Source organism: Panicum virgatum, chromosome 7K (assembly GCF_016808335.1).
Source record: "Panicum virgatum strain AP13 chromosome 7K, P.virgatum_v5, whole genome shotgun sequence".
In the NCBI taxonomy this organism is placed as follows: domain Eukaryota; kingdom Viridiplantae; phylum Streptophyta; class Magnoliopsida; order Poales; family Poaceae; genus Panicum; species Panicum virgatum.
The window spans coordinates 33,959,134-33,986,049 of record NC_053142.1 but is presented as its reverse complement, the minus strand read 5'-3'; the positions used below and the strand labels follow the sequence as shown (position 1 = coordinate 33,986,049).

General features: G+C 49.1%; 6 protein-coding genes and 1 non-coding gene across 7 annotated transcripts in view; 4 read left to right on the top strand and 3 right to left on the bottom strand.

Annotated features, from left to right (window-relative positions):
* The window catches only part of LOC120641136 (pentatricopeptide repeat-containing protein At2g06000-like), a 28,738-nt gene extending 27,678 nt beyond the window's left edge, over window positions 1-1,060 (top strand). Inside the window, exon 3 of the mRNA XM_039917124.1 lies at window positions 215-1,060. The gene's annotated coding sequence lies outside the window, so the exon portion shown is untranslated. The remainder of the gene's footprint in view (window positions 1-214) is intronic.
* Window positions 1,061-3,823: 2,763 nt separating this feature from the next.
* LOC120641135 lies at window positions 3,824-4,762 on the top strand. Its single transcript, XM_039917123.1, has one exon. It carries the CDS (start codon window positions 3,957-3,959, stop codon window positions 4,302-4,304), a length of 348 nt encoding a protein of 115 aa, XP_039773057.1. The 5' UTR covers window positions 3,824-3,956; the 3' UTR covers window positions 4,305-4,762.
* A 1,337-nt stretch (window positions 4,763-6,099) lies between these two features.
* Window positions 6,100-9,875, bottom strand: LOC120641134 (sm-like protein LSM1B). The gene is made up of 5 exons (XM_039917122.1): window positions 9,568-9,875; window positions 7,452-7,520; window positions 7,246-7,361; window positions 7,096-7,158; window positions 6,100-6,376 (listed from the first exon to the last, which is right to left on the bottom strand). The coding sequence occupies exons 1-5, from the start codon at window positions 9,626-9,628 to the stop codon at window positions 6,299-6,301; spliced, it is 387 nt and encodes a 128-aa protein (XP_039773056.1). The 5' UTR covers window positions 9,629-9,875; the 3' UTR covers window positions 6,100-6,298.
* A 2,018-nt stretch (window positions 9,876-11,893) lies between these two features.
* LOC120641132 (3-oxoacyl-[acyl-carrier-protein] synthase I, chloroplastic-like) lies at window positions 11,894-15,425 on the top strand. The gene is made up of 7 exons (XM_039917121.1): window positions 11,894-12,516; window positions 12,864-13,295; window positions 13,526-13,699; window positions 14,004-14,117; window positions 14,217-14,318; window positions 14,800-14,866; window positions 15,091-15,425. Exons 1-7 carry the CDS (start codon window positions 12,052-12,054, stop codon window positions 15,156-15,158), a joined length of 1,422 nt encoding a protein of 473 aa, XP_039773055.1. The 5' UTR covers window positions 11,894-12,051; the 3' UTR covers window positions 15,159-15,425.
* A 2,743-nt stretch (window positions 15,426-18,168) lies between these two features.
* LOC120641129 (trihelix transcription factor ASIL1-like) lies at window positions 18,169-19,777 on the top strand. Its single transcript, XM_039917118.1, has one exon. The coding sequence runs from the start codon at window positions 18,292-18,294 to the stop codon at window positions 19,525-19,527; it is 1,236 nt and encodes a 411-aa protein (XP_039773052.1). The 5' UTR covers window positions 18,169-18,291; the 3' UTR covers window positions 19,528-19,777.
* Window positions 19,778-20,555: 778 nt separating this feature from the next.
* On the bottom strand, window positions 20,556-20,628 carry TRNAA-CGC. Its single transcript has one exon. It is a non-coding gene; the product is annotated as a tRNA-Ala (tRNA).
* Window positions 20,629-21,006: 378 nt separating this feature from the next.
* On the bottom strand, window positions 21,007-26,789 carry LOC120641130 (kinetochore protein SPC24 homolog). The gene is made up of 5 exons (XM_039917119.1): window positions 26,573-26,789; window positions 22,177-22,318; window positions 21,982-22,083; window positions 21,521-21,594; window positions 21,007-21,374 (listed from the first exon to the last, which is right to left on the bottom strand). The coding sequence occupies exons 1-5, from the start codon at window positions 26,751-26,753 to the stop codon at window positions 21,277-21,279; spliced, it is 597 nt and encodes a 198-aa protein (XP_039773053.1). The 5' UTR covers window positions 26,754-26,789; the 3' UTR covers window positions 21,007-21,276.
* Between the last annotated feature and the right edge of the window lie 127 nt (window positions 26,790-26,916).

The following is a 26,916-nucleotide window of genomic DNA, read 5'->3' as shown; positions in this document are numbered from 1 at the left end:
GCGTGTACTTTAATCTGAATGAAGTTAGCCTTGGGTGATCCATGTCCATGCAATAGTATTTCTGGTTTCTGGGCTATTGCGCATGCTCTCTGCATGCTACTATTGTTTGTAATCCCAGGTGATCAATAATTTCCTTTTCTTTTCAATTGTTAAAGCTTTCATTTGCTCATGAATTCATATGTCATGAAATTAATCTCAAGAATTACATATGCAGAACGTGTGGATTAGCATGGGACAGATATGTTTTGGGAGGTCAGCAGAAAGAAAAGAAGACTTTGGAGGAAAAGTAATGAAATCAGGCAACCTGATTTTGCTAGCCAATCCAATTTGGCAAAAGCTTGGCTGAGCACGCTATTAACCTATTCAAGGAAAATGCCAAAGCTTTACCAACAGTGAAATGGGCCTTGCATCTTGTTAACATGTCGTTGATTGGTGCATATAATCCTGTATTTTTGTGTGTTTTCAAGAGAATCTCTTTTTAGCCTGTCTCTTGAGTGCAACTATTAGAATTTAAAAGTCCAAGCAATTGCATATGAATAGAAGTCCTTTTTGTGTGTTCTTCATTCAAAAAATGCAAGCAATTGAATTCAGAAATTTTACTGAATCTAGATTTTTTTTTTGGTTATTGCCATTCCGCCGGTTGACTTTGGTATCTTTACAGTAAAAAAAACATTTTCACTACTGTTTGCATCATGTCCTTTTGTTGTCACTGACAACTTTTCCCTTTTCTTTGTTTGGAGGACGATATCTCTTGAGTGTCCCTTTCATGCAATCAATTATCAATCATGCTGGCCGGAGCCGTTGAATCTTAGGATCCTTGATTTCTGAGGCACTTTGCAAGAAAAAGCGCACTGCATTTTCTGCTGTTGATGTGAATATCACTTGGGCTGAAAAGGATAGACTATATTCTATGGGCTATAGCTAGTGCTTTCTGGAGCACTCTAAATGTTCACTGACTTTCTATTTTAGGCTAAAAGAATGCTTGATTTTCCTATATTTGTGACCTTCGCTGGTGATTGGTGAACTATTCTTGAGATTCGGGGAAAGAATGCGTTTGTAATTCTTCATATTTTGCAAAGCCAACCACTAATTCTGCGGCATGCGTTTTTATTATCGTGTGTGTGTACTAAGCTGCATGCCCTCCATATTCTGACATTGGTTTACAGGCTATGCCGTTGCAGGAAGAGTGGAGCAAGCATTACCTAGAGCTGTGGCCTTTTGTTGCAACCTCTTTGTAGCTTTGGTACAAAGCGCCTAACCCTAATTGATTCTCCTGCCTAACCCTACTGTTTATTCGTGGCCAGGGAAAGCCGGACAGTGGCGCTGCCGGGGCATCGTCAAACATTTCTGGCAAGCGAAGCCGTAGCCAGTTAACAAGGGCAGGCGTGGCCGCCAGAGTCATTGCCGGCGAGCCCTTCACTCCTTCAGACCGAACCTTTGGGACTAAGCAACCACCTGCTAAAGGAAAACTTGACCGCATCTCTTCTCTGCGAAATTCAAGTTTTTACGGATGGAATCTGTGAGCATTGCTTTTGTTCTCCTCCTACCTTGACTATGTTAGACGGAGCTGCTGTTCGTTCGTCGCGGCGAAAATGCTGCTGCCCTGGATCATTGGTCCGCTGCCGCGAAGTGGACGGAAGATTCAGAGAGTTTCGTGGAGACCGGGATTGCGCCTTTTAGCTGCTAGCCTTTTGTTCCCTCGAAGCCTTTTTGGTTGCACAAACAATGTGTGGAAGTGAGGTGATGAATCTGATGATTGATGCTCTGAGAAATGGGTTGTTGGCCGGCGATGCGGTTTCCGTCGGACACCGCAGCCTACAGAGTCGAGCAATGGATACCCGGCATTTCTTTGTGAGGGGCTGCCGCACCGCGCGGGTCCGCGGCGCCGGCCGCTGGCATGGTAGGGGTGCTGGCGCGCACCGGCTGCGGCGGCCGGGGCCGGCTAGTTACGCCTGGGGCGGTGGGGCCTGGCCACCGCACTCCGAATCCGCTGCCGGTCTGGGCGGCTGGCGGTGGCCACACCCTCCTGCTGCCTCCAGCAGCAGCCAGCTGCACCGATCCGACCGCGTCCGCCGGTTCCTTCCTCCCGGTCTGCCAGACTGCCACCGCCACCGGCGCACTGCGGGCACAGGCTGAGCGCGTCCGTGCCTGCCAGCCCGCGTCCGAGAAATCGGCCGCATCTAGCCCACCAGGCACCACCCATGGTTCACTCGACTTGGGCCGGTTAAAGCGGCCAAGCGAAGCACTCATCTTTACCCAAATCTCGTGTCGCTAGCTCTTGGCATTGGCAAGCTGACACGCGCTCTCCTGCCGTCCCCGGCGCTCTCGTTGGTCGACTGACCCGGACCAGCCATGAGGCCATCGCATCACCGCCGCGGCAACGGACGAGACGAAGCCAGGACGGCACAGATGAACACCCCTGCCACGGACGATAGCCCGCATCAACTCCCTTCGCGTTACCACTGGAGGAGAACAACGCTGTCGCATCGTCGCAACTCTCATCTCATCTGCTCCTACGTCCTACTAGTACGACGTGTCGACGCCATTTCAATTTTCACAAGCCTCCTCCAATGCCGATGACTGCCATGATTGGGATGATCCATAGTAATGCTTTTGTTTCCATGTTGGCACCAAATGTACCCCCAGTCTGTCAGTCGCCTACGGGGGCCCAATCTGTTTCTGTTTCTTCATCCTCGCCGATGGAGACAACACCATTTTGTCTTAGCCGCCTGCAAACAAATCAACAGCCACATGATTAGGGTGCATGGATTTGAAAACTTCACAGATTTCCCGTTCCCATGGACCCCGCACCCCTCTTTTTTTTTCTTTACAGGAAATACACTAGCAGTGCATGAGAAACCCCAGCAGCTCCTCCAAAGGCTCCAAAAAAATGTGTCGCTGCTCTAACTTTACAAGTGATGAACGACCCTGTCTTCTGAAAAGGAGAGATCATAATCAGAGAAAGAGACCAAGCATGTGCCTGGCTGATCATCATTCATATAAAAAAAAGAAGCAACTGAGATGCGGTTGTGCAAATAAAGAACGAAAAAGAAAAGAAAAGAAAGGCACTGGTAGTACCTACACAACACACATGGTCCTCGTCTGGAAATCCCTTTTCCATTTATTTCGCGCAGCTTTTCTTTTTTTTTCTCCGCTCTTTTTATTTCACCAACCGTGAGCGCAACCTTCCTGATAAACGTGTCTGAACTACCCACACAGACGCATGCACTGCTGGTAGCTACCCCGTACGCGTCAGGGGTGCACTCGAGTCCTAAGGCATGAACATGTTCAGAACAATTGTCCTGCCACACACCTGTTTTCGTTTCATTTTGGTAAGGTGTATGTGCACAAATGCAGATGATTCCATCTTTGATCAGCTGATGAGGATTTGTTCGGAAGGTAGATGATGACCCTCTGAGTATGATGATTCCTGTACTTTAAGCTCCGATTTCGCCCGAATTGTGCGCCCTCGATTTTCCATAGGAATACCTCCAATATTTTTGATAAGATAAAATCAAGCATGATAGCATCAGAAAATATTTTTAATTAAAAGAAAGAAAGAATGACACCCTCCAAATATAATCAAAGAGTATGTTGCGTTCCATCATTTGCTAGCCAGCTTGCTCGTCACAGCAGATTTAAATTTTTCTTTGAGCAATCATCCTGGCAGATTGAATACATTGTCTCGCTGCCGCTTTTTAATATTTCCCCCGCTCTTTATCATTATTTAATTAGTTTAAAAATACGCGTGCACGCTGCACACTGGCTCAGCTCAACCGTGCGAGTGTCCGGTGCCCTCCACCCTTTATATACTCGGACGGGAGCACGGGAAGAAGCAGGAGACCGGCGCGGCGGCAAGAGGAAGAGAGGAGCTGCAGAGCGAGCAGAGTGAAGGAGGAGAAGAAGAAGAAGATCAGTCGATCACAGGCAAAGGACCGTGCCAAGAGAGGGCAAGAATGGGGGAGGCGCCGTGCGTCGTCGTCGGGCCTCGCCGCGCCGCCGCGCCGCACTCGTTCCGCCTGGCCCGCCACGGGCGCCGGAAGGTCCACGTCGTCCGGCTCGGCGGCGGCCCCGGCGCGCGCGCGCCGGCGGCGCGCCGAGGGTTCAGGCTCCGGCGGTGGCTGCGGCGCGCGGCGTGGCGCCTCGCGGAGCTCTGCGTGGCGGCGCTGGCGGGCCAGGGCCACCACCCGGCGGGGGCGCCGCCGCCCTGCGCCCACCCGCCGTGGGCGGGCGTGGAGCCCTACTTCGCCGCACCCTTCGTCCCCGTCGCGCGGATGAAGCGCGCCGCCGGCGCGCAGGCCTAGCTCGAGTTTGTCTGGCCGCGCTCTCCGCGACGCGCGCGCGGGACTGATCGCTGACGCATTAGTTGCCGGCGACGCGCCGCGGCGCGTCGGCGTGCGGCGAACTCGAGAGACCGCGCGTGCATGGTGTGCGCGTCTGACAGCAGGTGGATCGTGTACAGGAGCGCACTGTGCTATCTTCTTCCTCCTCCTCCTCCTTCTTCTTCTTCTTCTTCTTTTTTTTTTTTTTTGCTTCTTAAGGCAACGAAGAAGCATCTGCAGCAGTACTGTGGAACAGTGCGCTGCCGCAGCTCCAATCATGGGGGCGTTACTTACAGATTATTATTGTTTTCGATCGATCCCTTAATGTAGCTTAATTAGAAAGAAAAAAGTAGCCCAAGCCACTGTGTTACGGCACATACTGTTTGTACTGGCTGCTGATCAATCTTAACGCAAGAGTATAGCTGGTTTCTGTTCCCTCCTCCAGACGATTCACTTCGGTTGCATGACTTGCGAATCAACCAATCCTGTACATGTACTCCCTGTTCGTGCATTCACACGGCGACGACGGCGACGACACTTCCCGTGATCTTCTTCAGTTCCGGCGGGAGCAGCCAGCGGTACGGCAGCACGAGCTGCCGACTGGGGCACGGCAGGCTTTCCAACAGCGTGTATGGTAGTAGTAGTTCGGTAGGCGACCTGGCGGATCGCACGTGAGCCCCATCACGCCGCCATTGAGTTGAACGCCTGCCTCGTCTCTGCGGATCCCGCGTCCGGTCCCGTGCGCTCGCACGGCAGTCGGCAGGTGAAGTTCGGCCGGCCGGCCGGGCGGACGCGCTCGGACGCGGACCTACCGGCGACCCGCCCGCCGCCGGTGGAGGTATAGCTAGCCCACATGCCCGCTGCCCGCTGCCGCCTTCAATGGCCGGCCGGGCCGGCGGATGAGGATGGCGCGCGGCCGCGCAGGTGCCCCGCCCCCTGCCGGCCGGCCTCGCACCGCCATGTGCGCTGCCCGGCACGCCGCATTAATCAACGGAGGCGGCCGACCTACCGTGCGTGCAAGTGCAAGGCAGCCGAACGTGGTTGGCTCCTCCTCAAACTGGAGGGATCGGATGGGATCGATCTGCCGGTCTGTACTAGACTGCTACTACGAGCTAGCAAGCTCCGCTTGATCATTGGGCGAAACGCCCGCTCGATCGCTTCAGCGTCCTGTTGGCGTCAGGGAGGTTGGAGGAGGAGGCCACGGCCATGGCCATGGGTGATTGGTGCCGGTAACAGCGGGGTCACTGCTCATTAATGCTCGCTTGGTACCAGCAGCGTGCCTTTTCGTGCCATCATGGCTGCTCCCTCACCCTCAGCGTTCGGTAACACTGACGCCCCCCACAGTGGTGCCGTTGGCGACCGCGCTGTTCCTCTGACTGACAGGCCGGCCGGAGGATGGGCATGGAGAAAAGGAGGACAGGGGCAGGGAAAGGGACGCTCGGACACTCATCTTCACTTGCATGTCCGTTGAGCTGATCGGGAAGCAGCAGAGTGGAGTATGGAGAGATTATTATTGCAAGACCACTAGGCCAGGTCAGCGGACCAAGTTGAGCTGAGCTGCTGATTGGCAGCTTGATGGATCGGGTCGAGAATACCTGCAAGGCTGAAGGCCAGGGCGTGGTGGCACCGGCCCCAGATCCAACCAGATGCACAGTAGCGCGATACATGGAATCCCGACAAGGCAGCAGGGCACTGTAGCAAATGACAACGGGGGCGAAGGGCATCTTTGCATCTTCATGCAAGCAGAAAGAGGGAGGTGACAAAGTTGCAAGAGACGGGAATATCAAGCGGCGCTGCCACGAAAGAATCTGTTTTCCATCAACCCGAAGCGTCCTGGTTAAACAAGAGGGATGCGACCGGGATACACCGCAACCATCAGGCTTTCATTTTTCAGACATGTAATAATAACACAAGCTGCCACTAAAAACAACGCGGCCACAATAGGGGGGCAGCAACTACCATGGCATACGAGGAATCTAGTCGAAGTCTAGGAACTCCATCCGTTTCCTCATCGTGCCTTTCAGGTCTCTTGCTTCCCTTTCCGCCTTCTCAGCCTGGGTACAGATGGGATATTATTAGTTGCGACGGTAAGATAACAATACAAAAGGAGTCTAGCACACTCTAGCGAGCCAACCTAAAAAAAAAATACTTCAATGCAAGATTTTTCTAACATTTTATAAAAAAAAGGACGCACAATCAGGTGGACGACTTTTGGGGCCAAGTTGTGCCATGAAAAAAGAGATTTAAATTCTTTCTCCTAGAAGCAGCGTGCTCCATCCTGGATCCTATGTACTATCAGTTGATCGTTAACTGAAATAGTCCTCTGGACCTTTTGCTTTCTATACAATAAAACAGGGCCATACCAATGTGTCTACCATTTAATGCAAGCAAGTCTACATCCCAATTATTATCTGTTTTTCTGTAAGGCCGAAACCGTGGCCATTAGTGGAATGCCCAGTTGAAGAGCAAAATAATGGACATTTCAGTGCCACCTTTAGAATTGGCCTTCAGGGAAAAAAAACAGAACTGTTGATCTGTAACACTAGGATATCAACATGCATGTAACCTGTATATGCCTAGAGACAGAGACTAAAGGCATTATATTGAGTTGGAGACAAGCAGTAGAGCCCATTTCAATATTAGCAAGAACACAAATGCATGGAATACAAAAGGTTAGGGTGAAGGATAGAGCTAAGTTGCATTTGAAGAAAAGAATTAGCTAAACACACAAAAAATGCTTCAAAACAAGAATAGACCGAGTATAAGTGCGTACCTTTCTAATTTCTGCTTCTGAGACACATGTCATGTGAGCAGGGAGTTCCTCCTTTTCGCGGTCCTGCTCAATGCAATACCATATTTATAACATCAACATGGAGATATGAGTTTGGCCATGGGCACTTTCTAATGCAACAGAGGTCATTACCAATTCTCCAATCAAAACAACATTCTCTCCCCGTATCACATATAGACCAAGAGGAACATCACAATATTGCTCCCCAACAATTACTCGTTCACAAGCACCCTGAAGAACAACATTTGCTGCAAAGTAAAATAAAGAAGCAGAACATTAATGGCCGAAAATATAATTGAAAGCAAACACTTAGGAAAGTGGGTGTAAAATTGTCTTACCAAACTGATCAAATGAGCACAGGGTGCCAAGCAGTTTCCGTCCATCTCTTAGCAGCACAATAAGCTTCTCTGCGATCAGGATGTGATAAGTTATTAAAATAGGTTGCCAAAACAAAAAATTGTTTCTGAGAGACCAAAACAAAGAAAACAGCCGATGCATGCAGAACATATAAGTATGACTGTTCTTGCCTCTGTTATAGCAAAGAAAGTGCAGTAACATGACTCATACTACTGCTATATTTTGGTTCTAACTGTTTCAGCTGGTTTCTGGTTACTTCACAGAAGAACCAATTCAATGCTTGGTCTGTAAGCTGTAACCTCAAAACCCAAACTTTTGCTTTCTACAAATAGCAGAGCCAAATGCTCCTTCCAGGGTAATAACATGGGCAAGACACAAAATTATCCATAAATGCTTAGAAGTAACTTACCTATATACACAATTACTAAGGGTGAAAGATGAAACGAAACAAATCTTACATTGCGCTGGGAAAAAACTGATCAAAGACACTACAATTGCATATACTATCAAATGTCCACTTGGGGCTCACAAAGGTGCCAAAAATCCAGTAAAAAAACAAATAATATATATAGTAGATCGTATGGAAAACACAAAAGCTTTGCTGCCATTTAGCTCCAGTACCCATTCATGTGATCGTGTACCCAACACTCTTGGGTAAATTAAGCATCTCTCCTGACCCCATTTGCACCAACAATTGTGCCAAATAGTCATAATGCTATCTGCTTGTAAAGTCAGGCTTGAGCTTCTACCATCACATAGAAAGTAATTTGATAATTTCAAATGAACATTTATAGAGATATGAAACATATCAAGTGAAATCAAGGAAGCTCAGGTAGGCCAGTCCTCCACTACGGCAATACCAAAGGTGAATTTTTCTCGTTGTCTAATAGTATACACTAATGGAAATATCAAACAATCATATCACCATCAGGATGTAGAATTACAATAAGGTTCTACTGACACAGCGCAGACAATTTCAATTTAAGGATCAATCAAGGCATGAAATGCATCATCATTTAGGAACTCAGGTGAACAAATGGTGACTGTCTTTTAGTGACAGCAAATGGATGGCCAGATAGCAGACTTAAACAGCTAGCATAATTTATTTTATATTATACTAAAAAGAAGCACACATAATCCACTAAAGTGCAAATAGAAAGAAAATTACACTTGGGATTAAAGAATGCACCAAAGTTTCCGCCTTATAATTAGCCTGATTCACTTCAAAATCACTACAAAGAACTTGAATATGCAGTATATCATGATAGGAGTATATCCCACCAACTGAATGGCCCAAAATGCAATACAGTTGTTCGTAAAGAAAAGCTCCAGATACAACTCTAACACACATGAGAATGATGAGATGGTCCAATAAGCCATAATTTTGTACTTAGCATTAAGTATGCACAAATAATTGCCCGAATCATTGTGAAATCGTCAGACTGAACAAATCGTGGGACCTAAAAACCTTTTACAACACATAATCCACCAGTACTAATGACACATGCTTAGCGTGAACCCACGAAAGCTAAGCTTTTATATGACACAAGCCACTACAGACTACATGTAAGATTTCCATAAACAACCATGAGGCATTCTTATTCAGCACAGGCGTCGCGCATAGTAACATTCAGACATTGACACAAAATGCCAACGCGAAATATGCAAATGCATGCACATATCCACACAAATAAACCTACTGAAAGCTTCCAAAAGGTTCAACACTTTACACAAATTTGAAGCAACTTACAGAAGTTTTGTTAAAACCACAAACATGAGCTGTATCAAGTATCAATGACCGCATAACCCATTAAAGCCTCTTCTCTCCTACTAACAAAGGCTACAGAGATTTGCAAAGACTCACACAACAATGCTTACTTCTGGCCTGAGCCACTCGTGGACAGCAATCGTCGGCACAAAATTTTCACTCCGGATTAGAATCACGGACTATACAAGCCGGAAACCAGGCCCCATCGGATCTGCGAACCCTATAAAGATCAAATCTAGGCGCATCGCCTCAGTCACAGCTCACAAGGGCCAATATCAGCAACCACGCAAGCTCAGGGACACCGCAGCCAGGGGATCTCAGTAACTCACTGTCCAAGAAGCCGGCGAGGGAGGTGGAGAGGAGGATCTCGTCGGGCCCGGCCCACGACATCGCGCCGATCCCAAATCCGGCGCCACAGACCTGCTGCGCTGGCGGCCCCAACCCGCCGCCGCTGGGATCAGAGTTGCTCCGACGGCTTGGACCAAAGCCCGCTTCGCGGAGATCCCCAGGGGAGGAGGGCGCCGCTGCTAGGGTTTGCGTGGGAGTGGAGTGCTCTGGCGCGGACGGGACGGGAAGCAGGGAGGGAGTAGAGTTCGGTGCTTGATCCACGGACAGGGAAGGGAGGAGATCGAAAGGACTCGATAAGAATCGAGACGTGCCACTGGCCGGTGGGCCCGATAGAGCTCCCCGTTCTGCTGACACGTACTAAATAATCAGATCACGGTAAAAGGCATTTCCATACAATCGCCATAGTGATCCAAAAAAAATTACAATTGGCATAGTGAAAAAAAAACATATTCATTGAGCATGTGCGTTTTTAGGCTGGTTCCAACAATGGGTCTGCAGCCCCAGCCCGCAGCCACAGCCACATCAGCGCCACGTCAGCTCTCGCCAGCCCACTCGACTCCAGCGCTCCATCAGTGAGCCTGCAGCCTCAGCCCACAGCCACGTCAGCGCCACGTCAGCTTTTCCATTCCAGACTTAACCATTTCAGAACGCGTTCTTTTATAATTTAAATGGACACAATAACCTCATTTTATTAAATTTAAAAATTCGGAAATTACATAAAATTTCGAAATAAAAATTGGGAACGAAATTTGTGATTTTTTGGAATTTTTTGGAGTTCAGACGGTCAAAAACGGCTAATTGCAACGGCTAGCTGACGTGGCAGCCGTTGGCCAATCACAGAGCGTCATGTGGCAGCCGATCGGACGTCGGGTCGGTACCGACCGGCCGGTACCGACCGCGCGTGGCTCCAACGCCAGTCGGTACCGACCGCCCGGCCGGTCGGTAGCGCTACCGCCCCGCGCTCTCGGTTTCCGCGCTTACCGGCCGGCACGGGTCGGTAGCCGGGTCGGTACCGACCGGCGGGGGTCGGTGCCGACCCCCGTTGGAACCAGCCTTAGCACAACAGTTTTGTGCTTATGTGATTACTAATTGATACTAAAACTCTATTAAATTTGCACGAAGAGGTTAATTTGCACCTGTCCCCTTCTGAAACAGGGTGAACATTGATCTTGGAAAAAAATTACTATCTGAAAAATGGTTTGACCAGATTTGAGAACTTATTTTCAAAATCCTTGACAATAAGTACTCCCTCCGTTTCAAATTATAAGACATTTCAGCAATTTTGGAGAGTCAAAGTTTTTTATATTTAACTAAATTTATATAATAGAATAATAATATTTATTATATATACTAAGTATCATTAGATTCTTTATTAGTTATATTTTTATAGTACATCAATTTGATATCATAAATCTTTATATTTTTCTCTATAATTTTGGTCAAACTTGAGATTGCTTTGACTCTCCAAGATTTTTTAGATGTCTTATAATTGGAACGGAGGGAGTAGTATTTTAATAACAACGACTCTGTTCGGCTGGCTCTGGCTGGTGGTTGATGTTGATTTATTATGAGAGAAAAGTACTGTTGACTGGTGCTGGTTTAGTGTGAGAGAAAACACTGTTGACTGGTTTGCATCAGAACAGAGTGAAAGAACAATTCAATTGTTCCCTAAAAGAATCACTACCACCGCTAGAGTGCTCGATCAGTCCATAAATTTCACCCTTAAAGAATCATTAACACTACACGCAATATGCAAATCTAGATGCTGCATGTATGATAACATATGAATTGTGTGAAGCACCAATTCAAAATCACACGACAGAGCAAATGATTCCGTGTAGGCAATCTCGATGCTACAATGCAATGTGCATTTCTATTTTGAGAAGATAAGCAGTGCACTTGGACCTTTGTACTCGAGTACTCAACTATCCACCGTAAAACAAGGAAGTGCATATTGCATAATTGAAAAAAAAATCAATCACACTTACTATAATCTATGATACTCCAATTTGAAGGTCATTGTTCATTTGTACCCCCATTTTTGAGGGGAGGGGCATGTTTTTAAAATATTCCTTTTTAAAACGTTTTGAACCTTATGATATACGAGTTTAGAGTGTGTCCAAATTGAAATTTAGAAAACGTGTAGAGGTTTAGTTAGAAAAGAAAAAAAAAGAAAACATATGGAGTTTTGTTGAGAGCGAGAGAGAGGAAAAAAAAAGAAAACGTGCGGAGTGTAGTAGCCTGCGACCAAGCCAGAAAGGAATAGTTGCTGCCTACCTGGCTACCTGGCTACCCCAATCCAACTCCAATCCACAAGTGCGTCTCCCTCCAAAACCCACACATCATCCTCTGCTTGCCACCCTCGCCGCGCGGCGCCTCACCTCCGCCTCCGTCCGCCGCGGCGTCTATTTAACCGCCGCACCCCGCCTCACTCCCCATTCGCCGGCCGCAACTCCGTCTCCGCCATGCAAGCGCCAGCGCACACCCTCGGGCTCCGCCTGCCCCCTCCCTCCTCCGCCCGCCCGCGTCCGGGCCGGCGGCCGGCCGTCCGCGCGGCGGCGGCGGCGGCGTCCGCCACTCAGGCGGCGGCGGCGGCGTCCGCCACTCAGGCGGCGCCGCGGCGGGAGAAGGACCCGAGGAAACGGGTGGTGATCACGGGGATGGGGCTCGTGTCCGTGTTCGGGAACGACGTGGGCGCCTTCTACGACCGGCTCCTGCGGGGCGAGAGCGGGGTCGGCCCCATCGACCGCTTCGACGCCGGCAGCTTCCCCACCCGGTTCGCCGCACAGATCAGGGGGTTCTCGTCGGAGGGATACATCGACGGCAAGAACGACCGCAGGCTCGACGACTGCCTCCGGTACTGCATCGTCAGCGGCAAGAAGGCGCTCGAGAACGCCGGGCTCGCCAAGGGCTCCGACGCGCACGCCAAGGTGAGTGTGCGCCTGTGGGATATACTCCTATGGATGGTTGAAAGTCCAACATCAACATAATTTGCATAAAATCCGCTAGATCGTTCCAGATAAAAAACCACAGGAGCCCTGAAAACATCTGTAAGCTTAAATCAAAACCCAATTATCTCATCTGGATTTTTGTAGTATTGTGGGCTTCATAGCATATAAGTTGTTTGGCATCGTTGACAAAGCAAGATGTGTTAAGCAATTTTTCTACCCTATTGCCTGCTAATGAGCACGTACCAATACCTGTCACATGTTTCATATTTTTATAACTGTTTTCCTTTTTGAAAACTTTTTTTTTCTGATTACGTTATGCTTAACAGCTTGACAAAGTGCGTGCTGGAGTTCTCGTGGGGACTGGCATGGGTGGCCTTACAGTGTTTTCTGATGGCGTTCAGAATCTCATCGAGAAGGGATACAGAAAGATTTCACCCTTCTTCATTCCGTATGCTATAACTAACATGGGCGCAGCATTACTTGCAATGGATGTTGGTTTTATGGGTCCTAACTACTCAATTTCAACTGCGTGTGCTACCTCCAACTATTGCTTTTATGCTGCTGCAAACCACATACGACGTGGTGAGGCTGATATAATCATAGCTGGTGGTACTGAAGCTGCAATTATTCCCATTGGCCTTGGAGGTTTTGTGGCCTGTAGGGCGCTATCACAGAGGAATGATGACCCGACAACTGCATCTAGGCCATGGGACAAGGAGAGGGATGGTTTTGTTATGGGTGAAGGTGCTGGTGTACTGGTATGTGTTGTTAGTACCAAGTTTTTGACTCCTTAAATATCCACTACATGTCTTGAGTCTTTGCATGATTTTCGTCATTTCCATCAATGTTTGTTGCTTGTTAAGTGTTTATTTTCATGTTGCTCCTCACCATGAATGTGGCCATTGCTTTGAGGAGACTACTAAGAGTTTCTCTTGAGTAACATGAACTGCTATAGGTACTTAATCAATGATAATTTCATTGACAATAGGTTATGGAGAGCCTGGAGCATGCAATGAAGCGTGATGCACCAATAATAGCAGAATATTTGGGAGGGGCAGTGAACTGTGACGCTTACCATATGACTGATCCTAGATCAGATGGACTGGGTGTATCATCCTGTATCAAAAAGAGCCTTGAAGATGCAGGTGTTGCACCTGAGGAGGTATCTGTATCTGTCTAGAAAACAAGTCTGAGCAACTTTATTTTAATCCTAGACATATCAAAATCCAAAACATTGGTCTGGTTTAAAAACAAATCCTTTCATCTGGGGACTGGTTGGAGGTTGAAATGTCCGTACAATGTGCGATCAGAAATGGACTTAACTGGAAACACATTGCTATTGCAATTATCACACCACTTTTTAAAACCTTCTTTTCTAATACCTAGCTGCAGATTTAATTTTTGATATTCTTATCATTGACAAAGATCAACAATCTGCCTTTTTAATTTGAGTGTATGCCTTTTAGGTGAACTACATTAATGCGCATGCAACTTCCACGCTTGCTGGTGACTTGGCTGAAGTAAGAGCCATAAAGCAAGTCTTCAACAATACATCTGAGATAAAAATTAATTCAACGAAGGTTTACTCTCTTCCATCTGGAATTTGTATATTTTTTAATTGGAAGGATCCATTTTGTTGTATCTTATTCCCTAATGGTGTTTTCCTCCTTCCTTGCCAGTCAATGATAGGCCATTGCCTAGGTGCAGCTGGTGGATTAGAAGCTATTGCCACGGTAGAAGCTATAACTACTGGATGGGTGCATCCTACAATTAATCAATTCGTAAGTGACCATTATAAATTTTTTATCTCCTATTTGTACTGTGTGATAATTCAACAAACAGCAAAATTTAGGCAACAGAATGCGAGCAAATATAAACTTTTATTTATATCTGATTCACTAGTGTTTAATGAAATATTTAAAGTGATACAGGTTTAATGCGAGCTACCAGTGCCACAAAGATATTAAAATGTAAAATAGCTTCATTTGATTCTTGCCATTTATCAATTCGCTTAACAGTGTCAAGATGGGAGATAATGACATTATTTTGCTCTATGATTTGCTCAAGGCATGTGTTGGGGTGTGTTCTGAGATTCAGTTGGATGTGCCAGGGTGAGGGAGTTCACTCCCTCTCCCCTGTACTTATTTCTTTCTTCTTAATGAAATGATAAGCAGCTATCTTGTGTGTTCGTGAAAAAATGATATTATTTTTTTGCAGAAATTTGTTGTGAAATTTCCTCATGTTTCAGTGACATTCTTGCAGAACCCAGAGCCTGAAGTTGAGTTTGATACAGTAGCCAATGAAAAGAAGCAGCATGAAGTGAATGTTGGTTAGTGTTTTAATCCCTGTATTTCTTGAAGGAGGCTCATGTGATGCTCACAGGGCCGTAATTCAAATGTCACTGTCCAGATTGCAAACTAAAAACAAATATAAATTTTAATTTTGACCACAACAGTTCCTGTCCCTAACCAATTTACCACCCACTCTTAAATACAGACAATTTTTGTCCCTGTCCTTCGTGTCTAATGCATATTTGCTGTCTTTAAAATGCAGCCATCTCTAATTCCTTTGGATTCGGAGGACACAACTCGGTGGTAGTATTTGCTCCATTCAAGCTGTGATCCATCCTTGCTCCATATTTATACAACCTGCAGCACAGTCTCAAGATTGGTAATTTAGAGAGGAATTTGTTAGATGTAGCATACGATTTTTCCTCTTCTTTTTCGTCGGCTTCAAAGCAACAAGTTTTGATTCATCGAGTGATGCTGTCATAACTGGACATATTTGTTTAGATGCCAATTCTTTTGGGCGCTCCTGATGTATACTTGTACGGAATATGTGAGTGTAAATCAAACAGTAATCTTCAATCTTTATAGTTCCTTTGCTCCTCTCGTGGCATAAAAATGTGCCCACATGACCCACTTAAGGAGGTACTTGAGAGGAAGGGAGGTAGGCGGGGGACGCTTCCAGTGAAACCTATATATACTTTTCATTTTGCAAAAACTGTAGAAGCACTCATATGCATTGAATTGAATATTTACCTGGTCAACATGAAAGGTTGTTTCGGTGCTGTGAAAACTTAGTTTTGAAAGGCGTGCTAGCATGTGAGAATAGTTGGGTCCTGTAAGAGTTATTACTTTTTTTAGCCCGATGATACGTGGGTCTCCTGCGTGTTTAAGAAAAGATAGTCTCAAAACTTTTAGAATATAAGAATTCGGATGTAAAAATCTCCTTACCCCCAGAAGAGTGATGTTGTGTACAATGTTTTCAACATCAGTAGTATGAATCTGTAACGTGCAATAGTAGACGTGCTCACAGTTTGTGTCGGGTATGGGTTATGGTATGAATTTTAACTTCCATCATAATTGAAAACAAAGATATATTCAAAGTATATGGCACAATTGTTTTTAACTACCGTATAAAAACCTCTAGCATGCACTCCATTCGGTCCATGGTGTGTGCTGTCTGGTGACGCGACTGGTCAATTTTTTTTATAATAACTTTGGCCGTTAACAGACACATAGATTGAAAAGATGAGCTTCGTGTTATCTTCTTAGATTTAACACGAAAATTTTTATTGCTAATTAATGTGACACTGCTCTAAACGACTTGTACTTTATGACAAAGGGAGTGTTCGTATAGCTGCAAAAACTTGCTTCGTCTATTCACTCTGCTCGGCGGTTTGCCATCTCCTCCCAATGGTGTGATGCCGCCCTCGAGGAGGGGGTATCGTACCATGGACGGAACGTGGGAAACCGGTCTTCCTGCCGGCCGACGCGTCGGTTCCCAACCAGCCCAAACCACCCCCGCCGCCGGCCACCTGACGACCTGCGCCGGCCCATCCTCCCGGCCTGGCCCAAGCCAACGCGCCCCGCGCTGCCCCTGCTGTGCCGAGTCCCAGCCGGATCCCCCTCAAGGCACGAGGGGTTTTTACATTTTTACCATTATAACGAATTGCACTCATCAGATTATCACTATTACGATGTCACCTACATCTATACCATAAGAGAGAAGTTTGACTTACAAATTTACCACATTTGAGGATGTGGCAGCCACGAGACTGGTCCACGCTGGCGCTGAGTCAGCAGGCACCGACGCCGTTCGGCCCCGTTACTGCATGCTGGGCCCGGTTGACGCCGCCGCCTTCACCCGGTGCTCGTGTCCCTTCGCTCTTGGGAGAGGGAGCCCAGCCGGCTCTGCATTGCGCGGATCCGCTGGCGCGGCCCTTCGATTTGGGGGGCAGCTCGCCGATGATGGGGGCGGAGAAGCCGGCTCTGGGGTTCGCGGAGGTGGACGAGCTGGAGCTGTCATCGCCGGCGGGTTCGCCGGTGCCGCCGCCCCGGAAGATGCACACGCTGGACTTCGAGCACATCAGCTCGCTCGCCGCGGTGGCCGAGTTGCTCTCGCCCGGGAGCAGGTGGGGGAGGGCGCTCACCAGCGTGCGCGTCGTCATCTTCCAGGCCAGGATCAACGTGCTCCTTCCCTTTGGCCAGCTCGCCATCATGCTCCACTACCTCAGCGAGAAACACGTAAGAGCCGCACGTCGTTTCCGAATCTTGCACTGTTGCTTTCCGCAGGCGCTCGTCGACGCCTAGCGGCGCGCGGGCCGAGCGGCTGCGTCTGCTCGAGGAGGACGACGCCAGGCAGCAGCACGCGAAAACCAACGCGTCGGCGTGGGCAGCGGCGGCGCACGCGAGGCGACGCGCGCGCAGGCGGCGGCCGGCGCTAGGGCGGCGACGCGGCGCGGGCGCCGGTCGGCATGCAGGCTCAGGTGCACAGTATTGGCGAGGGCGGCGGACGCGGCACCCCGCAGCGGCCAGGGCCCGAGCGCAGGCCCGGCGCCGGCAGAGGGCTGTGTGGCCCCGCGCGTCGGCTGAGGGCGCGGCATTGAGTGCCCAGCTGCGACTGGCGGCTTCCAGGCGGGCACAAGAGATGGAGTCGGTCGCAGGGATGAATGGATGGACAGGGGGAGTGGTAGGGCCGTCCCCCGCGTCGCTTTCCAAGGGCGGTTCGGGCGGAACTCTCGCCTGTGCGCCGCCGCCCCTCCCAATCCCAGCTCCCGCGCCTTGCCGTCGCCCGAGTGGCCACCGGAAGTCCGGCCGGCCGTGAGGAAGGCGGCGGGGGGGTTCCAACCTCTCTCCCTCTCTCTTTCCCTCCCCCCTTGTCCTCTCATGGTGGCTGCTAGATCCGCGGTGGCGGCGGCAGTTCTCGGCGGCCAGTTCCGCGGCGGCGGCAGCCATTCCCGGTGGCCTGCGGCCTGATCTGGGGCTCGGCGGGGCGGGGAGCGGTGGCGGCAGTGTGGCTCGTGGCCCGGTGCGCCAGTGCAGTGGGCGGCGCTCGCGGCCCGGCGCGGCGGGCAATGGTGGCGCTCATGGCTTGGCGCGTCCGGCGCGGCGGCAAGGGTTAGCGGCGGCGGCGTCAACCGGGCCCAGCGCGCAGTAACGGGGCCGAACGGCGTCGGTGCCTGCTGACTCAACGCCAGCGTGGACCGGTCTCGTGGCTGCCACATCCTCAAATGTGGTAAATTTGTAAGTCAAACTTCTCTCTTATGGTATAGATGTAGGTGGCATCGTAATAGTGATAATTTGATGAGTGCAATTCGTTATAATGGTAAAAATGTAAAAGCCCCAAGGCACGACAACCCCACGCCGCCGGCACCGCCGCACCACCGAAACCAACCCTACCCCCAAACCAGATCGAATCCGATCCCTCGCCTACCCCCCCTCCTCGCCGAACCCGCGCTGATCCGCGGCGATGGACGACGACGACGACGTGTCGCCCGACGCCTCCCCGTCGCCGGCGTCCTCCCCGGGGGCGCCCTCCGCCGCGCTCCCCGTCGCCGACCCCGTCACCGTCGCCTCCGCGCCGCCCGGGGGCGCCTACCCGGTCGCGCTCCCGATCCACCGGACCGCGGCGTCCTTGTACGCCACCGCCAGCGGCGGGGGCGGGGGCGGGGGAGGCGGCGGCGGCGGGAGGGAGGACGCGTGGAGCGAGGGCGCCACCTCCGCGCTCATCGACGCCTGGGGGGAGCGCTTCGTCGCGCTCGGCCGCGGCAGCCTCCGCCACCCGCAGTGGCAGGAGGTCGCCGACGCCGTCTCCTCCCGCGACGGCTACTCCAAGTCGCCCAAGTCCGACGTCCAGTGCAAGAACCGCATCGACACGCTCAAGAAGAAGTACAAGGTCGAGAGGGCCAAGCCGGTATCCTCCTGGCAGTTCTTCGACCGCCTCGACGTTCTCCTCGCACCCACCTACGGCAGCAAGCCCGGCTCCGTCTCCGGCGGCAGCGGCGGGAACAACTCTAACAGCCGTAGCCCGCTCCCTGCGGCGCTGCGGATGGGCTTCCCGCAGCGCAGCCGCACGCCGTTGATGCCCTCCGCCGCAGCGGCGGCGGCCAAGCGGAGAGCCCCGTCGCCGGAGCCGTCGGTGTCTTCCGAGTCCTCAGACGGCTTCCCGCCAGTGCCGGCGCTCCCGGCGGCGAACGGAAAGAGGAGGAGGACGGACGAAGGGCGCGCCGATGGTGGCAGCGGCGGCGACCGCACACAGGGCCTCCGTGACCTGGCTCAGGCGATACGCCGCCTCGGGGAGGCGTACGAGCGGGTGGAGGCCACGAAGCTGGAGCAGGCAGCTGAGATGGAGCGTCAGCGTATAGACTTCGCGCAGGAGCTGGAGTCTCAGCGCGTGCAGTTCTTCCTCAATGCGCAGATGGAGCTCACGCAGGCCAAGAATCACGCTTCTCCTGCTGCGGCCGCCATCCCTGCCGGTGCCACCACTGTTGGTGGCTCATCTAGGAGAATGTCGATGGCGAACGATGCTGGTGGCAGCAGTAATCACCATAGCCGTTACCGCTGCGGCCATGGGGACCGGCACCATCATGCCCCGTGCTCACATTACCAGCAATACCATGACAACAATCATGCTGCCGCCGCTGCAAGTGAGGGTGATCAGTCCGAGGAGGAGGACGATGAGGAGGAAGAAGAAGAGAGCCAGTAATTTCGGCGATTCGCCGTGTTTCAAGAATTTGTATTGGTATTGTCATAGAATTATTGCATTGCTCCAATTTAACTTATATGTGATCTCAAAGGAGAGATGATGACCTGGGAGCAGTGGAAATTGGTCATCTTAGTAAAAGTACTAGTATTAGCATTAGATAGTCCTTGCTGTACCACGATGTTAGTCAATTCTTTGCTTGTTTCTTCACATTGCACTAATAACATCTGATGCGATCTCATTGCGCCAAGAATTGCCGAAACTGCTGCGGCATGCTGGGAGCCTCGGGCTGGGAGTTGTATCAATGCTGGTTCATTTTGGACAGCATTCAGGCATGAGAGTTGGTGAACTGATCCATTGTTGGAATGCTGTGCCTGTGAAGATTGTTTGGAGTAATGCTTTGCCATTTTAGTTTTACAGAATGAGTGAGACCTTTCTGTGCCGGCCAAGGGTGGAGTTCAGGCAGATTTGCTCTTCCAATGTCAGGAAATGTTGCATCTGCTCCAGCTTTCTGTGCTGGCCAAGCGGCTGTACTGTATGCACTGTGCAGAAGAGATGGAGTGGGTATCGCGGAAACAGTAGCGTAAGTGCAACCAATCATAAAAAAGGGCAGGTCCTTCTCCTGCCACTGCCAGTCAGGAGAAGAAGCGGAAAGCACCGAGGAATCTGACTTTTCAGCAGGATCAGTAGTTACCAGAATTCAGAAGGATCCGTTGTGGGAATTAATATCCTTTTTTTTTACCCGCAAAAAAAATATCCTTTTTTTAATAATTGGAATTAATATCCTTTTCGTTCTGCAATCTGTCAACGCTAAATGGATCTTTGTACAGCATGCTGAGATACAGACTGCCTAAGGTCACTTTAATGGATGGGAACTTGGGGTGAGACTGTGAGAGTGAGGGGAAAAAAGAGCAAAATGTGAAGACCTGTCCAGGGTCCACTTAGATGTGCCTTCTACAGCATGCTGAGAATCTGAGCTACTGAAACTGAATGCATAAGATCAATTTAATGGAAACAAAAAAATATAATCATGGAGACGCGGGGAATCGAACCCCGTGCCTCTCGCATGCGAAGCGAGCGCTCTACCATATGAGCTACGTCCCCTTGCTGAGTGACGCGAATTAAAACTTCAAATCTATCTTGTGTTAGTGTACGCACAACGGTTGCACACAGAACTATCCGTAGGCCGTAGCCCAGTTACCGTGGTAAAACGATGCTTCCACCGTTTCTGTTAGCGTTGAGGAGTTTGTGGCTGTGGTCGCAAAACCAGGTGGTTCGAGCAGACCAGATCAGCAACTCGAGAAGCAGTAGAGACTAGAGACAGCCCGCAAGGTGTGGCGTACAGTGCACACGTTTGACGCGCACGGCAGAGGCCGCCTCCTCCGACCTCAGACCAGCACAAGCATGGCGGTTTTCTTGCGTTTCTGGACGTCACACAGCACAGATCGTTGTAGACTCAGAGGCCACTGGATACGAGTCGCAAACTAGAAGCAATTTCTCTTAAAAGAAGACACACTATTTTAACAAAAAATTACTAACAGCTCTACAACTTATTCAAACATGGCTTGCTTCTCCAGCTAATGTCTGGTGAAGATCTAGTAGTGTCCATCGAGCACAAACTAGGAGCTAATCTGAATGGTTAACTGGAAGAACACAACAATGTCACAAACACTAATGATTTAAACAACATGGCGAGCTGACAATATACAGAAGCAGTCTTCGCCGTCTTACAACAATGGTGGTCTGCGCGCTCTAGATCTTCTTCCAGAGCTTGTCGCAGATCTCGACCGGTGGTGTCGTCTTGTCAAACTCGAACTTCTCTATCTTCTTCCCACTCCTGTCCACAATGTCTGATCGTAGCTAAGGACTTCCAGACATCCGTAACTTTTATTGTCAAAGGTGATATCAAGCACAGACAGCACCAAGCACAGCATAGATGATGCAAAAAATTTCTTATCTATGAATAGGAAAAAACAGTAGCAAATTGGAAGGATACAGCCAGAAATCTTTTCTTGGTCTTCCAAATTTGGCATGATGTTTGTAACTGATACACACATGGAAAGCGTGCGTCTGCATGAGAAGTGTAGTCAGTCACTTATTTCAACTCAGAACATGTTGCAATAATAGAGGCAATGTCGCTAAAGACTGAAACTCAATTCTTACTTAATCATTAGGCACCATTAGATTTTATAGAACAAGTACTAATCCATTAATTTTGAGCAGCGTTTGCTACATTGTAAGGTTGAGGAAATTCAATGCAATCACAATGTATAAGGGGGAGGGAAAATGAGGCAGGAGGCAGCGCAGATCAGCAGTGGTCTTTTTCCAAAATTCAAGCAGCAGAGCACTAGTTGTTAATATGTCTAGCTCTTCTAGGATGGAATTTTCAATAATTTCAGCATCTAGGCAGTCAGTAAAGTAATGAAAGCAAGATGTGCTGAGCAATTGTCAACTTACTCTGCCTTCTGCATGTCTTTATTTTTCTTCTTGATAGCATCCTTTCTTTCTTCTATCGAAGTTCTTTGACGGTCTAGGTTATCAAGCTCATCACGCAACACTGTGTTGACATCATAGCATACATAAGTAACTCTGTTTTCTTAATCTTTAAAACATAAGTTTTAGATCAATACATATGCTTAAGAAAGAACTTATCTTAATTCTTGGCGAAGCTGTTTCTCTTCCTGTAGTTTTTCTTCCATCTTGTTTTGCAGTGCATTCAGTTCTTCATCAGTAATGGTTTCAGCTTTTGCTTTCTCTATCTTTTCCTTACAGGAACTTATTTTTTCCTGGTGTTCTGTTAAGCAAAAGGAACAAGACATTAAAATGGCATTAATATTCTATCTTTGAAGTTTTTCGTTCCGCAGTAGGTTTAAGGAGCCACCAAATAGTGTATTATTAGTTATATCCCAACTAGTTCTGCACACTAAAGCCTTAATTTCCCCCTTTTGTAAAGAGATATATAGGAAAACACTCATTTTAACATCCGTGTGCATCTATCAGAGCATACACCACCATCAATATTTAGGTATGTATACTAAGAACGCTCATTAACTCCGCCTATGCTGACTGGAAGACTCTCTCTCTCCTGAGTCGTCTCAACATAGCCGGTCCCAAGCCCGGGTAAAGGAGGAGGGTTGCGTTATGTTTTGGCAAACCAGCATAAAAAATACCACTCTAATGGATTTGAAACCCACAAGAAACTCGTTGGGGCGTAACCCTCTTAGCGACGCGCTACATCGGAACCCGGGTGTGGTGATAAATGGGCAAGGGCCGGGTCGCCATCCCCCCAAGGGAGCGTCGTATCATGACCTGGGTACGATGATAAGTGAGCAAGGGTCGGGTCGTCACCTGAATGGCGCGCTACATCTACGCCCGGGTGTAGTGAAAAATGAGCAAGGGTCTTCGCACTTCCCTCGACGGGTGCGAAGGGTAAGGAAGATAGCCGAGCCAACTAGGATTCGTATAGGTAGCTGGAACGTAGGGTCCCTAACAGGTAAGTTGCGAGAGCTAGTTGATGTAGCAATTAGGAGGCGTGTAAATATTCTATGCGTTCAGGAGACTAAATGGAAGGGCCAGAAGGCGAAGGAGGTTGAGGATACTGGCTTCAAGCTTTGGTACACGGGAGCAACTCCGGGTAGGAATGGTGTAGGCATCTTGATTGATAGGAGCCTTAAGGATGGAGTCGTAGAGGTTAGAAGGCAAGGCGACCGGATTATCCTAATCCGGTTGGTAGTTGGAGATTCGGTTTTGAATGTGATCAGTGCCTATACCCCTCAGGTAGGCCTTAGTGAGAGCACCAAGATGCAGTTCTGGGAAGATCTAGATAGCATGGTTAGTACTGTGCCTACCAGCGAGAAACTCTTCATAGGAGGAGATCTCAACGGCCATGTGGGTGCGACTAATGTAGGGTTCGAGCGAGTGCACGGGGGTTTTGGGTATGGTAGCAGGAGTCAAGAGGGGGAGGATGTGTTGAACTTCGCGTTAGCCTACGACTTGTTGATAGCGAATACCGTGTTTAAGAAGAGGGAATCCCATCTTGTGACGTTTCGTAGTGGACAACACTCGAGCCAGATCGACTTTATCCTTACTAGGAGGGAGGATAGACGTGATTGCTTAGATTGTAAGGTGATACCTGGGGAGTGTGTTGTCCCTCAACACAAGCTTGTGGTGGCGGACTTTCGTCTTCGGGTACGTGTCCACCGGGACAAATGTGTCAAGATTGCGAGAACAAAGTGGTGGAAGCTTAGAGGGGAAGCGGCACAAGCGTTTAAGGAAAGGATGCTAGGTGAGGGGCCTTGGGAAGAAGGAGAAGACGCAGATGACATGTGGCTAAAGATGGCAACATGTGTTCGGAAGGTGGCCTCAGAGGTGTTTGGCTTGAGTAAGGGAGGCAAACAGGAGGGGAAAGACACCTGGTGGTGGAACGACGAGTTGCAAAGGGCTATTAAGGAGAAGAAGGAGAGTTTCAAGCGTCTCCACCTTGACAAGAGTGCAGCCAATATCGAGGGCTATAAATTAGCGAAGAGGGTTGCAAAGCGAGCTGTGAGTGTAGCAAAGGGTAAGGCGTATGATGACCTGTATCAGCGGCTAGGCACGAAAGAAGGGGAGAAGGACATTTATAGGATGGCTAGGATCCGCGAGCGGAAGACAAGGGACATCAACCAAATCAAATGCATTAAGGATGGGACAGATCGACTGCTAGTGAAGGATGAGGAGATTATGGATAGATGGAGAGAGTACTTCGACAAGTTGTTTAATGGGAAGAGTGAGAGCCCTACCCTTGAGTTAGATGACTCTTTTGACGATACCAACAGATGTTTTGTGAGAAGAATTCAGAAGGTAGAGATCGGGGAGGCTTTGAAGAGGATGAAGAGAGGTAAACCGATGGGCCCTGATGGTATTCCCATTGAGGTGTGGAGATGCCTAGGAGATAGAGCAATAGTATGATTAACTAAGCTTTTTAATCTCATTTTTCGGTCAAACAAGATGCCGGAAGAATGGAGAAGAAGTATATTAGTACCTATCTTCAAAAACAAGGGCGATGTTCAAAGTTGTACTAACTACCGTGGGATTAAGCTGATGAGCCATACGATGAAGTTTTGGGAAAGGGTTATCGAGCATCGCCTAAGAAGAGTGACAAGTGTGACCCAAAACCAATTTGGGTTCATGCCTGGAAGGTCAACCATGGAGGCGATTTTCTTAATACGACAATTGATGGAGAGATATAGGGAGCAGAAGAAGGACTTACACATGGTCTTCATTGACCTTGAGAAGGCATATGACAAAGTACCGAGAAATGTCATGTGGTGGGCTTTGGAGAAGCACAAAGTCCCAACTAAGTACATTGCCCTCATTAAGGATATGTATAAGGATGCGACGACGTTTGTCCGGACATGTGATGGCAACACCACTGACTTTCCTATTAACATAGGCCTACACCAGGGGTCAGCATTGAGCCCTTATTTATTTGTTTTAGTGATGGATGAGATCACAAAGGATATACAAGGTGAGATCCATTGGTGTATGCTCTTTGCTGATGATGTGGTGCTAGTTGACGAGAGTAGGGCAGGGGTTAATAGGAAGTTAGAGCTGTGGAGACGCACGTTAGAGTCGAAAGGGTTCAGACTTAGTAGGACCAAGACCGAGTACATGATGTGCGATTTCAGCGCGACTAGGCATGAGGGGGGAGACGTTAGTCTAGATGGGCAAGTGGTGGTCCAGAAGGATACTTTTCGGTATTTAGGATCGGTGCTACAAAAGGATGGCGACATTGATGAAGATGTTAGGCATAGAATTTCAGCTGGCTGGTTGAAATGACGGCAAGCTTCTGGCATCCTTTGTGACAAGAGAGTGCCACAAAAGCTAAAAGGCAAATTCTATAGGACATCAATTCGTCCGGCGATGTTATACGGTGCTGAATGTTGGCCTACAAAAAAGCGACATGTGCAGCAACTGAGTGTAGCAGAGATGCGGATGTTGCGGTGGTTTTGCGGGCACACAAGGAGGGATAGAGTCCGGAACGAAGTTATTCGGGATAGAGTCGGGGTGGCACCAATTGAGGAGAAACTTACTCAGCATCGGCTGAGATGGTTTGGACATGTCCAACAAAAGCCTCCTGAGGCGCCGGTGCGTAATGGGGTCCTTGAGCGGGTCGATAATGTAAAGAGGGGTAGAGATAGACCTAAACTGACGTGGGATGAGTTGGTTAAGAGAGACCTTAAGGATTGGAATATCTCTAAAGAGATAGCTTTGGATAGGAGCGTTTGGAGACTAGCTATCAATGTGCCTGAACCTTGAACTTATTTCTTCCGGGTTTCATCTCTAGCCTACCCCAACTTGCTTGGGAAAAAAGGCTATGTTGTTGTTTGTTGTTGTTGTATACTAAGAACGCTCATTCCAAAAACTAGGAAATATTCAGAAGGGGCTAAGCAGGTTATTGGGAAGGGAGGCTGTATTCAATGATTTGGTAGTAGAAAATATTCGGTAAATGCTAGACAGACTAGCATTTTTTTATACCCTCTGACTGCTGTAAGCTTCCCAAGTGATAGAGGGCAGCTGGCCACTGTGAAGGGATTATACTGCCATGCTATTGTATGGTAGAAGAAAATATTCGATTAATGCTGATAGGAAACTCTCTGTCTATCTGTAGGCTTCTCATGCAATTTATCACCAGAAGTCCAAAACAGGTATATCTAGCGCTGGATTTCTTGTTTAATAACATTTGCAGGTGACAAAAAGATTGTTGCTTCTAAGTTGATTCGCGAACCCTTTGTGTTTAAATGCTAGTCTTGCTCAAAACTCCCTGGTGCAAATTGAGGATTCACATCAATGGACCCATACTGAAATCGATGATGCACCCAGTTTCCCTGTGAAAATGAAATGCGTTTTTTATGCTAGACTCAACCTTAAATGCCCAAATTACTTGGGGCTAAAATTTCTCTAAATTCGTTATCACCAAGTCTCAACTAGAGGAGAAGCGCATGTGAACCACCCGGCACTGACACAGAGCGAAAATAATTCCCAGCAGGGCAGGAGTAGTGAATCGGACCTTTCATCTGCAGCTGGAGGTCGTCGGAATCGGATCGGCAGGCGGAGAGCAGCATCCGCGCGCCGGCGCCGACCTGCGCGCTGGCGTCGCGGTCGTTGCTGGAGCGGAGCGCGCCCTCGAGTTCCTCGGTGAAGGAGAGGAGTTCGTCCACCGCCAGCCGCTTGCCCGTGTCCGCCGCCATCAGACTGGCCGCCCCCGCGCCGACAGGAACCCTAGCCCCCCCCCCCCCCCCCCTACTCCCCACCTCCTCCCCGCCTCCGCACCCGGCGCCGGTGGGGGAGAGGCGCTGAGCGGCGTCGCAGGTTAGGGAGTCGGGGTGGACGGCTGCGACAAGGAACCGCCCT

What these genes read in the sequence shown, in the direction of transcription:
- LOC120641135 (XM_039917123.1), top strand. Translation starts at nt 3,957, where the DNA reads ATGGGGGAGGCGCCGTGCGTCGTCGTCGGGCCTCGCCGCGCCGCCGCG.
- LOC120641134 (XM_039917122.1), bottom strand. Translation starts at nt 9,628, where the DNA reads ATGTCGTGGGCCGGGCCCGACGAGATCCTCCTCTCCACCTCCCTCGCC. An exon ending in CCTCGCCGGCTTCTTGGACA is followed by an intron (nt 7,521 to 9,567) that starts GTGAGTTACTGA and finishes TCCTGATCGCAG; the next exon opens with AGAAGCTTATTGTGCTGCTA. An exon ending in TTGTTTTGATTGGAGAATTG is followed by an intron (nt 7,159 to 7,245) that starts GTAATGACCTCT and finishes TGCATTGAGCAG; the next exon opens with GACCGCGAAAAGGAGGAACT.
- LOC120641129 (XM_039917118.1), top strand. Translation starts at nt 18,292, where the DNA reads ATGGACGACGACGACGACGTGTCGCCCGACGCCTCCCCGTCGCCGGCG.
- LOC120641132 (XM_039917121.1), top strand. Translation starts at nt 12,052, where the DNA reads ATGCAAGCGCCAGCGCACACCCTCGGGCTCCGCCTGCCCCCTCCCTCC. An exon ending in GCTCCGACGCGCACGCCAAG is followed by an intron (nt 12,517 to 12,863) that starts GTGAGTGTGCGC and finishes TATGCTTAACAG; the next exon opens with CTTGACAAAGTGCGTGCTGG. An exon ending in GTGAAGGTGCTGGTGTACTG is followed by an intron (nt 13,296 to 13,525) that starts GTATGTGTTGTT and finishes CATTGACAATAG; the next exon opens with GTTATGGAGAGCCTGGAGCA.
- LOC120641130 (XM_039917119.1), bottom strand. Translation starts at nt 26,753, where the DNA reads ATGGCGGCGGACACGGGCAAGCGGCTGGCGGTGGACGAACTCCTCTCC. An exon ending in CCTCCAGCTGCAGATGAAAG is followed by an intron (nt 22,319 to 26,572) that starts GTCCGATTCACT and finishes TTTGCTTAACAG; the next exon opens with AACACCAGGAAAAAATAAGT. An exon ending in CAGCTTCGCCAAGAATTAAG is followed by an intron (nt 22,084 to 22,176) that starts ATAAGTTCTTTC and finishes TGATGTCAACAC; the next exon opens with AGTGTTGCGTGATGAGCTTG.